This window comes from Chiloscyllium plagiosum, unplaced genomic scaffold (assembly GCF_037043375.1).
Source record: "Chiloscyllium plagiosum isolate Xiang-an unplaced genomic scaffold, Cpla_swu_hap1 HiC_scaffold_28, whole genome shotgun sequence".
NCBI classification, from domain to species: domain Eukaryota; kingdom Metazoa; phylum Chordata; class Chondrichthyes; order Orectolobiformes; family Hemiscylliidae; genus Chiloscyllium; species Chiloscyllium plagiosum.
Genome location: NW_028270166.1, coordinates 43,653,490 through 43,665,603, shown reverse-complemented (window position 1 = coordinate 43,665,603; position 12,114 = coordinate 43,653,490). Strand labels below are relative to the sequence as shown.

Here is a 12,114-nt window from a genome sequence, read left to right as displayed (position 1 = left end):
ATTCTCTGAATAACTTGCTGAGGTGGCATCAATGTCATAAGACACATTGCTGCTTTCTGTGCTGTAAACCTCTAACGTGAGTACTGGTTTACCATTTATTCAATCAGTAGGTTACTGTAATATAAATTGTTTTGTGATGCTGAAGAAATACACAACCAGTAGGTGCTAAAATAAAGGCTTTAAAACCACACTTCTGGAGTAGCATATTATCGTTGCTTTGAAAGCAGTTCCTCCAGTTCTTTTATTTGTACTTAAATGTGTTCTGCAGATGTAACCAGAAGTGACTTTAATAAGCAAACGTGTTGCACCAAACTTTAATCGGCTTACTCTGAAATTGAAGTTTCGTTGAAGGACAGTCACATCTTGAAAACGGTCTTGTTTTGGTGGTGGGGAGGAGCAAGATGAGATAAATACAAAACCTCATGGAACATTGAATAAATCGAAAGGACATTTAAAGCAAGTCATTGCTGGGCGTTCCTTTAGGACTGTGTAATGATGGATTTTTGCTTGTAACTATTCACTGATTTCTTGCCTACAAAATAGGCCCACCTGCATGTTCCTGGCCCATATCCCTCCAAATCTTTCCTATTCATTTATCTATCCAAAGGTTTTTGGATTGTATTTGTATTAAGCATTGTAATTGTACCCACATCACCACTTCCTCAGGAAGTTCATTCCATACATGAACCACCCTCTCTGTAAAATAATTTTCCCCTCCCTGTCTTTTTTTAAATCTCTCTCTCTCTCCTCTCATCTTAAAAAAAAATAAAATGCCCATTCTAGGGAAAGGACAATTACCATTAACTCTATCTGTACCTTTCATTATTTTATAAACTTCTTTCAGATTGCCCCTCAACTTCCTTCACTACAGTGAAAAATGTCCCAACCTTTCTTTATAACTCCAAACTTCCATACCTGGTAACATCCTATTAAATTTCTTCTGACCCTCTCCAGTGTAATTATATCCTTCCTATAACTGGGCGACCAGAATTGGACACAGTATTCCATAAGAGGCCTCACCAATTTCCTATACAACCTCCACATGACTGCCTTCTACTCAAAGTATGTTTGCCATGGACTGGTAGGGCCAAAGAGTCTGTTTCCATGCTTTATAATTGAGTATGTATTCACTTTAATGTAAGCTAAATTTGTCAATTAGAAGATTATACAGACTGATAGTATGAGAAGTATAGTGCTCTTGGTCCTGAAATTTTTACATTGTTTTCCAAGTAATTACAATTTTTTTTGTAATGGTATTTGTGTGCTTCAGGTCTAGTTGTATAATCCATGGTACGTGCTTGGATTTATGCACTCAAGTTCAGCTGTCTGCTTCGTGTTTTGTTTACACAGAGGTGTACCTGCTAATTTTCATTAATGAGGAGTCATTGCAAATAACCTGCTGACCTACATTTCTTTCCATTCCATATCTTAACAATTGCACAACTTCTATTCCACTGCAATAAATTGATTTGATTTGATTTATTTATTATCACATGTATGTTATTGCAAATACTGTGAAAAGTGAGTTTTTGAAAAGATTTGTAGCTCAGCTTGAGGTTTTGGATGTAGGTTTGTTTGCTGAGCTGAAAGGTTCATTTCCAGAAGTTTTGTTACCTTACTAGGTAACATCTTCACCAACTAGCCACAAAATGACATGACCCTGTCTCACTAGTGTCTTCACATATGGGTGAGGAAGGATACCACTTCGACTGGGACAACACCTCCATCCTAGGACAAGCCAAACAAAGATACACACATGAATTCCTAGAAGCATGGCATTCCAACTGGAACTCTATCAGCAAACACATCGAGTTAGACCCCATATACCACCCCCGAGAAAAGGAACAGAAAGTGACTTCACCACAAGAAATTACATCACCATCTTAAAACATGAAAATAAAGAAAAGAATCTACAGACAGAAAAATGAAAAAAAAACAAAGCAAAGTGTTCAACTTTAGTCTTTAAGTGCTCCACCATGGGCCTGGTAATCAGGCACAAGTCCCCTTTGCCATGCTGCTGCCTTTGGAATGAAAGTCGCCATCTTCAGCGCCAACTCTCCTTCACTGATGTCCTCACACTGAGTGCTTACCAATGTGAATGCCACTGTGTGTACTAGGAAATTCTACTCTGCCACTGCCATGAATTTGCCTCGGGCCCAGCCCACTGATGCACTTGCTGCTGTTGCCACCGGATCTCATACTGGGCCCAAACTTGTTTCCATTGCTGCCTCCAAGTGTCTGCGCTGGATGCAGATGCCACCAGGAAAGCAGACTTGTCCCGCTGGACCTGCTGTAATCTGTGCTCCTAGGCCAAGTCACTGCCACCAATGAATGCCATCACTGCAACTGAATTTTTCCCAAGAGGTATGTAAGATAAAAAGAGATTTTAAAAAAGGAAAAGCATACAGAGCGCACAAGGCCTGGCCTCAGAAGCCCTACTCGGCCACCATCTTACTGGACCTTTCTGGGAATGATTTGTTTTTATATTAAATGTATTCCAGCTTTGCTTTTAAGGTTGTGTTGAGATTTAAGCTTTTGGATGCACTTTTCAATCAGTCATGCTGATTTCAACTCTGTATAGACAACATAGACTCTTTCTTTAAAACTGGAGGAGATTTTTGAAGATACAGAAGTGCTAATAGTTGTCAGAGATGAAAGGGTAAGGACCGAGAGAAAGTAAAGTTTAAGTTAGTAAATGTTTTACTTAATATGGGCTGTAGATGATTTGTGGAAGTCATCTGCAATACGACTCAAAATCAACACATTTGTGAGTTACTATTTAGATGTGGACTGGTTGGACCAAAGGATCTGTTTCCATGCTGTATGACTCTGTTTGAAGATTGGCTAGGCTTGAGTTAGCGAGTAATAGTGGAGCCAGACCTGAACACAGGTTACGACCTTAAAAACTAAAGTTTTGAGAATTTCTGCAGAGCCTCCACAGAAGTATACAAGTCTGAGCATCATGCAAAGCCCCATCAATCTACATCAAAATTGTCACCCTATTGGATAACATGAAGATTGTTGATGCATTTTCTGGGACAGATTTTCAATCCGCAAGGATGGGAGTAAACTCTTAATGTTTTTCTCCCTTCTCAGTCTAGGAGTTTCATCTTTTAATTTTTACTTCTCAGAAGATCTCGTGGCTCAGGTTGGGTATCAGAGTATCAAATCGTGATGCTTTACACATTATAACCGTGCTGAAGAGTTTGGATCAAATGGTCTTCTGACAGTCATTTTTGTCTGTTACTTCAGTTTTGCAAATGCCATAAACTTCAAAATCGAGTCCAAGGAAGCCTCAGTGATCAGTCTGCTAACAAGTGAGAAAGTCAGTTTGAAAACAACTCAAACAAAGGATGGAATATGGCATCTTTTTAGATTAGATTTAGATTAGATTAGATTACTTAGTGTGGAAACAGGCCCTTCGGCCCAACAAGTCCACACCGACCCGCCGAAGCGTAACCCACCCAGACCCGTTCTCCTACATTTACCCCTTCACCTAACACTACAGGCAATTTAGCATGGCCAATTCACCTAACCTGCACATTTTTGGATTGTGGGAGGAAACCGGAGCACCCGGAGGAAACCCACGCAGACACAGGGAGAATGTGCAAACTCCACACAGAGAGTCGCCTGAGGCGGGAATTGAACCCGGGTCTCCGGCGCTGTGAGGCAGCAGTGCTAACCACTGGGCCACCGTGCCGCCACAAACTGCTGTCAAATCTGAGAGTTCCATAGGGTTTTTTTTGAAGCACATCTAAACTCAGTGTCTCATTAAAAATACCTCTGCCATTTTTTTTTTTACAAGTTATCAAAATGGCAGCAATTCTATATTCCTTCAGTTCTGTTGCCTTCTTTTTCAGATGTGAAACCATCCAACATCTTGGTAAATTCTCGTGGTGAGATAAAACTCTGTGATTTTGGAGTAAGTGGTCAGCTGATTGACTCAATGGCAAACTCCTTTGTGGGAACTCGCTCTTACATGTCTGTAAGTCTTTGTTCTTTTGTAAGTTTTATGCTGTTTTGCTATTAAAATATAGCAATTTATGAACAATGTGACCTAACAAATAGTTCAAACTCTACAATGGTACAAAATGTTTAATGTGACCCTTTGTGTGATGCATTGTTTAAAAAAAACTGTCAATTTAAGTGTTGTGGTCAGTCAAAAAGTTTAATATAGTCAGATCAATAAGGTAGAAAGATCACAGTTTCTTAAACAATTTAAAATGGCTTCATCAAGAGATTTAGAATAGTAGATTTTACAGATTAATAGGGTAGATGAAGGAAAACATTATTCAAGTCAAGGCATTTTGAACAATTTTATTATGTAACTTTAGGAACATGTGTAAAGTTAATTTTGCTGTCATGCATTTCCAACATGACGGCCCATTCAAGCAGGGATATCGATCAAAACTAATCACATTCATTCTCACTTGGTCTCCTGTTAAAAATGAAGAAATACTGTTTGTTGTATGTACAATAACTGCAATAGTACTAATGTTGAATATTCATTTTTAAAAAATCTGCGTAGGAATCACTTTTTGGCTTTTGTTTCACAAACATAGGAAACAGATGCAGGAGGAGACCAATCAGCCCTTCGAATCTGTACCACTATGATCATGCGATCTCAGTATCCCATTCCTGCTTTCTCTCCATTCCCCTTGATCCCTTTTAGCTGCAAGGGACACATCCGGTTTCTTCTTGAATATTTCTAATGAACTGGCCCCAACAGCTCCCTGTGGGAGAGAATTCCACAGGTTCGCAACTCTTCAGTGAAGAAATCTTCCTTATCTCAGTCCTCAATGGCTTATCCCTTATTTTTAAACTGTGACACCTAGTTCTAGGCTTCCCCAACCTTAGGGAAGCTATTTATAAACGCAAACACAATTTTGTACAAAACTAGAGTTTTGCTGGTGAAATATTTAACAGCAAATCCTAAGTTGATTGGTTTGTTGCTATGCAGCACAAATGAGAAAAGGAACTAGTCTAAAGATGTTGCACTGCCAGAATGAATTCAGTCTTTATTACCTAAATCACATTTCCTGCCAGCCTGCACATTGAGGGAGGTGGTCAGGAAGTTAACCAAACCCTGAATATAGTCTTATGGTAACATCTTGCCCAACATGAAAGTTTATGTTCTGTTACTTACATTGGTACATAATGGATTTTGCATCTTTTCTCATGTATCAGTTTCTTTGAAGATTAAATTTGAAATGATGACTTGAGATAATGTTTGTTTGATTTGTTTACTTATGATACAATTTGCTGATATGTTTTTTTTCCTTGTCTGCTAACAGCCAGAGAGATTGCAAGGCACCCATTATTCTGTACAGTCTGATATCTGGAGTATGGGGCTTTCCTTGGTAGAGCTGGCAATTGGTAGATATCCCATTCCCCCTCCTGATGGGAGGGAGCTGGAGGCCATTTTTCAATGCCCGTTGATGGATGGAATGGGAGGAGAATCGCACAGCACTTCACCCAGGGCGAGAGCCCCAGGGCGCCCCATCAGTGGTAAGAAATAAACAGCTTTGTTGCTTATGTTATACTTCTCTCACTTTTTAATACAAAGTGTGTAATTAATCCAGACTCTTTTCTTTCATCAAATTGTTACCTCAATAATGTCAATTTTTAAAAAATACTTCCAAGTTCCATTAAAAATGGGCAGTTTAAAAACTGTCCATTTGTTCAATTTATCCCACTGAAAATTAGCTACTTTCACTCAACTAGATCATTTGTCATATTCAATTGTTTCTGAAAGGAAGCAACTTTATGTAGGACTTAACCCTCGCTGTTCATCAATTTACAATTGGTTGTTGCCTCTAACCCTTTGACTTTCAAAAAAAAAATCTGTGTCACTTCTCTTGGGAAGAACTAGAGTTTGAGGCTGTCATTTCGTGAAGTGCTTGCTTCTCCGTGTCAACCAAATCCATTTAGCTCCAATGTAACCTGGTTACAAAGGCAAAGGAAAGATGGGAAATATTTTATATGCAGGTTGCTATTTTTAATTTAAAAGCTGTTCTCCCTATTAACTCTACTTTTAACTCGATGGCTTTCTTGGGTTTTCCCATGTTCTGACCTGTTGTGGTGACTTTTACTGAAGAGTACCTATATGTACTCCAAAGTATGTGTATTAATTTTTTATAGGAACTCAAAATTGGGTTAGATTGGCCAAAGTCGGGTCATTACACATTTGGTACTGTTGCTGCAAGCATGAGTGGAAACCATAAGTTAATATCTGGAATTTCCCATTCTTGCATCTTAAAGTCCAACAACCATTCTGTGACCTGCTTTTTGGATGGAGATGATGGCTTGTCCACTTGAAAAAGGGTTGTTATATTGAAACAAGGGGAAAAGCATTATCCTAAAAACTTTGATCATTCTTCTGGAGAGTTTTGGTGGAGATGTCAAGCAGTTCCACAGATAGTGATGTAGCAATGTTGTTAGTGACCTTTTCTAAATTCAATTATGTTATTTAACTTTTATTGATTTGGAGCCGATGTCTAAAATGAAAAACCAGACCTGTACACAAACCTGTTGCCTGACATTCCCAATTTGTTGCTTTATAGCATTTTCAGGAGCTACCGTTCTGCAACAATACAGTATTTAACATCTATATTGATAAAGTCCTCTCTATCAAAATTGAACAATTCAGTCAAGGACTTTCTTGTCAAGGCTTGTTTCCAATTTTTAAAATTTGTTATTTGTATCCTTTGCTGATGCATTGTGGGGGTTATCTCTCCAGATGTTCAGATCTCTATTTCTCACTGCAACTAATCACCTGATTTGTAGTGAAGTTGAATCTCCAGCATTGAGCCCCATTAAAAAAAGTTCTTCCTCTTGAGAGGTCATCTTATTTCATTTTGTGCTTTTAAACTACTGGTTACAGGCATGTGAAAGAAAGATTTGCATTTTTGTAGCATGTTTGATGTCACATTATTCCCCCAGTGCCTTACAAACAGTAAGATACTTTGATGCATTGTCAGTTAGGCAGGGGAATTAAACAGATATAAAATTACATTATTCTTATCACTTCTGTTACTTTTATGTATAGAATTCCTGGTCAAAGCACAGGGTTTCTAAGAACAAAATAGCTAGTTTTATCATTGTTCAGCAGAAAATGTCATCATTCTACATAAATGTTCAGAACACTGTTCTTAACAGAGCGCATCCATCTGAGTGTTAAGAGTTTTATTCTGAGAGAGAACAGAATTGCCACAAATCTCTCAGCAGAATCTGCCTTCCAGAGATATCAGCAATAAGTCTGTTGGGGGGGCAACACTGCTTCTCAGAAATCGTACCATGAGTATTGGTTAATAGCTGGTTTGTTGAAGCATATGCCGGGAGAGTGTTCAGAGATATATCTCTGCAAACTCTGAAGCCTCGTGGTCACGCGGACATTTTAGTTATGATTATAACTGATTCATCACTTTGAGTCTCAAGTCCCTTTTGTACACGTTTGCAACTGCTAACAGAACAATCTGGTTATGCCGAGCAACATATTGCATAATGTGGTGCTCAGTTTCCCATGGGGCTTTGCATATAGCAAAAGCATTACATTAATTTTCCAGTTTTGCCATACTTCAGTCCCCATTTTGGCCAACAGCTTGCCCATTTAAGCCTATTTTCTCCAACTTGCCATTTGTGCCTTCCCATCGTTTGACTAAGTGGCCAAACTAATGACCTTCAGATGTGGCATCAAATTTCGCTATCCTAATGCTTATTCATTGCTCCTTTCCAAACCCTTTTTCCTTTGAATAAACTCTACATCTCCTTAAACACTATATCTTCCTTATGTTAGTCCTGCCTTTCTCCTCCTCATTCCAATGTGCTAAACATGACCAAGACTATAAAAATCATGACTAGAATTAGTTGGACAATGACTAAAACATGCAAGGCAATTCTTATCCCAGGTTGGATATTAACATTTTAATCATCAACTATTTATGGTCTCATGAAGTCCTTCACGAAGTTTAGTGTCAATGTCCTTGTTATGTTGATTAGTCTCTTCTCTGTTTTTGTGCCATTCGTTTATAATTTGTTTTGCTTTGTCATCAGCTTGCCCCATGATCGTCTTAGTTATGGAGATCCTCATCCTCCATTTATAGAGTCATAGAGCATTGAAGCAGACCCTTCAGTCCAATTCATCCATGCTGGCCAAGTTTCCCAAATTAAACTGCTGTCACTTGCCTGCATTTGGCCCATATCCCTCAAAGTTGTTGAACCTTTCCCATGATTTTTCAAGTATCTGGCTTGATTTCGCTGCTAATGCTCCCTACATTCTCATGTGATTAGAAATAATTCCTTTAAAATGAACATTTGTCAGTGGATGGGACTTGTGATTTGAGGATCTTTATTCCTGTATACTGTACCAAGATTATTTTAACAGCATTTATGTAGAATAAGATTTTTCTCTCTTGCGCTCAGTCTCTGACTCCAGTAACACTCTTAAGCAGATTCTTTTGTTGCCTCCCCTCTTTCCCCACTCGTACCCAAGATGCTGTTCTCTTTTACGCCGTTATGTTGTTCTTATTACACAGTGGTGGGTGGGGTGGGATCAGAGTTTACAGACACAAGTCAGCACAAACTAACTGGGTTAGGGTGGGAATCAGTGCTTGATCTTTGTTTTTAATCTTGGTGACGGCAGCAAAAAGTTTAAAAAGGCGTGGTCATTGTGGAAAATGTGTTTTTGTTTTTCCTCTTTGGGCAAACAGTGAAACTACAGGAATCTATAAATAGTGACATCAGGCAAACTGAATCTAGTGCTGGAGAAAACTGATAGATAGCGAACCTGGCTCTTCCTTTTCAAAGCAATGACTGTGTTTGCATGGAAAAAAAAATACCTTCTTTTAAAAGAAGACAATTTTGAGTGTCCCCATTGCCCTGATTTTGCTGCCATTTAATCAAAATGAGTGAATTTCTGATATGATATAGGCTCAACGCGACCATTCCCTTTTGATGAAGGTTTTATCTCCCTATTCCAGGCAAGCTGTGGGCCATGCACCTAACAACAGGGCTTCCGAGTTTCCCTGTAGTGGCATCTGGGGCTCTGTTTCATTCTTTGTTTTACATTTTGTTACATTTGGTTCTTGGACACTGTCTTCCTTTCCTTCTCCGTTCAGAGAATGGAGCAGTCATGTTGTAAATCGGCACATTAGGAGAGGGTAAAGAGCAATTGGTAAAATGTTTGTCATGAGGTAACACACTATCCTGATTTAGTTTGGGCCATGTGGGTAATGCCTTCCGAGTAGATGGAGTAAGACCAGTTTACTAAAATATAACAAAAATATTGGAGATGCTGAAACAAAAACAAATTTCTGGAGAAGTTCGGCAGCTCTGGCAGCACCTGTGGGTCGGAAGTAAAATTTAACGTTTCAAGTCTGACTCTTATGAAGTTTCTCCAGCAACTTTTGTTTTTGTTTAAGACCAGTTAACACCCACTTTTAAATCTACAGATGTATGTTGGGTTCTTCAGGCTTGGGAGAGAACATATTGTTATTTCTTGGATATTTGTACACTTGTGGGGGCCCACTCCTGTGACTGCGACTTCCCCTTCTCACTCGATCACCCATGTGGTGGATGTCTGGGTCTTTATCCACCTCCCTTTCTGGAAGAGCCAATATTGTGAAGGATCCAGAACAGGGTAAAGATATTGATTCTTGGGGTTGGTAGTAGTAGGATAATTCCTATACTCAAACTGCCCTTATTATTGCAGGTTCTTTCTGGTGTTGGAACTGTCCCCAGTGATCTTTGTTTACAATTGTAGCTGTTTGCAGCTCCCAATCTGTAAGCTAATCGGGTATGTTTCCTTCGTATATTTAAGAAGATTCTTGCTGAGCTGGTTTAGGGCGCAGATTCCATACAAAGATCTATGGGTTCCTCGAGAGTTTTTAGATACCCTAGTGATAGGGTGTTTAACATATTGCTCAGCAGTTAGAGACTTCTAATGGATTCTTGGAGGATCTTAGTTCCTTCTCCTCCCATCTTAGCAATGGTTTTAAGAGTTGTTTTGTGTCCCCCCTCCTACTGCCTCACAAAACCCCATTGTGGTTCTTGAGTCAGTGAGTCATTTTCATGCATTGAGAGATCTTCCTCGGTCAGGGTAATATGTTGCCACACTGGAGGCCATGTTAAATTGTCTCATTGTGTCAGGGATATGCAGGCTAGGTGGGGTTTCATGGACGTGGTGGGGGGTGGGTCTGGGTGGGATGCTCTTCAGAGGGTCAGTCAACACTGTAGGGTTTCTATGATTCTATACGTCCACCTTTAAAGCCTCAAAATCCCTCCCAAAAACAATGGTTGGCAAAGTATAAAAATGAGCTGGCAATGTGGGTAGTCACTGACTACTAATGCATGTGATTGCTGAAAGGACGGTTGTGGGGGTGAGTGGCTGTGTCTGCAAAAATGTAGTTCTGTATTCCACCAGGTCAACTTGTATACCACAATCTGTTAGTTTTGTTGTTGTATACCATTGGATCAAGAGTCAGCATCATGGAATGTTTAAGTGCAAAATGAATCTATTTGACCTGATATCTTTATATGACTTTTTTTGTTGAGCTGTTCAATGTATTCTAATCCTTGTTCTTTCTTTATAATGTCGTAAACAAAATCCTCTCAAGTATTTATCCTGTTCTCTTTTTGAAGCTAGGCCACTTTTGGAATACTGTGAGCAATTCTGGTCTCCCTGCTATAGGAAGGATGTTGTGAAACTTGAAAGGGTTCAGAAAAGATTTACAAGGATGTTGCCAGGGTTGGAGGGTTTGAGCTAAAGGGAATGGCTGAATAGGCTGGGGTTATTTTCCCAGAAGCATCGGAGGCTGAGGGGTGACCTTATAGAGGTTTATGAAATCATGATAGGCATGAATAGGATAAATATACAAGGGTGGGAGAGTCCAAAACTAGAGCGTAGGTTTTGGCCGAAAGGAGAAAGTTTTAAAAGGGACCAAAGGGGCTACTTTTTCACGTAAAGGAAGGTACGTGTATGGTGAGCTGCCAGAGGAAATGGTGGAGGCTGTTTAAAAGGCTTCTGGCTGGCTATATGAATAGGAAAGATTTAGAGGGATATGGGCCAAGTACTGGCAAGATTAATTAGGATATCTGATGGGTATGGATGAGTTGGACTGAAGGGTTTGTTTCTGTGCTGTGCATCTCTGACTATGAAAGTTGCTGCTGCTTTCAGCTACCTTTTTTGGGCAATGCATTCCAGAGCACAGCATCCTTTTGTGTTTATTTTAAAAGAAGAAAGCTTCTGACTGTATTTTTTTTTTGAAGCAGAAGGTGACCTAACTTGAGTAAAGGTCATGTTAATGGCTTGTTTTCTTTGCTTCTCCGTTCCTTGAATGCACCAAAACTGATTTGTGCCGGATGTTTCTGGGGAGCCTTAGATTTCCCAATGACCATTGCTGATCGCATGGACTGGTAATTTAATAGCTATTTTAACAGGTTTACACTGATTATTTAAGACAATCTCCTTCAGTTTACCAGCTATAAAGTCAGATTTTTGTTTTAAATGTGTAGTAAATATTTGAGTCCACTTCTGCTTATTTCAAACCTCTGTTTTATATTCCTGGATGTTCTATTGACTTGTAACTGCTGAGGATTAAAATTTGAAGTGGGCTCCATAGTTAGCCCTGTTGCCTCACAGCGCCAGGGACCCAAATTTGATTTCCACCTCAGGTGTCTGTCTGTGTGGAGTTTGCACATCCTTCCCATGTCTGCATGGGTTTCCTCCGGATGTTCTGGATTCATCCCATAATCCAAAGGTGTGCAGATTAGGTGAATTGGCCATGTTAAAATTGTCCCTAGTGTTCAGGGGTGTGTTGGTTCGTGTATTAGTCTGGGGTAAATTTAGAGCAGGAGGGGAATGGGTCTGGGTCGGTTATTCTTTGGAGGATCAGTGTGGAGTTGTTGGGCTGAAAGGCCTGTGTCCACACTGTAGAGATTCTAAGCTGTTCTGCGGCATGCTATTGCTAGTATGTTGGTTTGTGCTGTAATTTTGCAAATTAAGTAATAGAAGAAATTATGAGCTACACAATTGTTTCCTTCTAATTAGCGTACCATGATTAAATATCCTGGAAAACAGCTCCTTTTCAAGATGAGGTAGATCTAATCTGGCCCTTT

The 12,114-nt window shown here is 39.5% G+C and overlaps 1 protein-coding gene across 1 annotated transcript in view; it reads left to right on the top strand.

Annotated features, from left to right (window-relative positions):
- Positions 1–12,114, top strand: part of map2k2a (mitogen-activated protein kinase kinase 2a) — a 77,135-nt gene that overhangs the window by 42,866 nt on the left and 22,155 nt on the right. The window contains exons 6-7 of the mRNA XM_043720879.2: positions 3,861–3,985; positions 5,295–5,508. Of these exons, the coding sequence (XP_043576814.1) occupies positions 3,861–3,985; positions 5,295–5,508 (339 nt within the window). The remainder of the gene's footprint in view (positions 1–3,860; positions 3,986–5,294; positions 5,509–12,114) is intronic.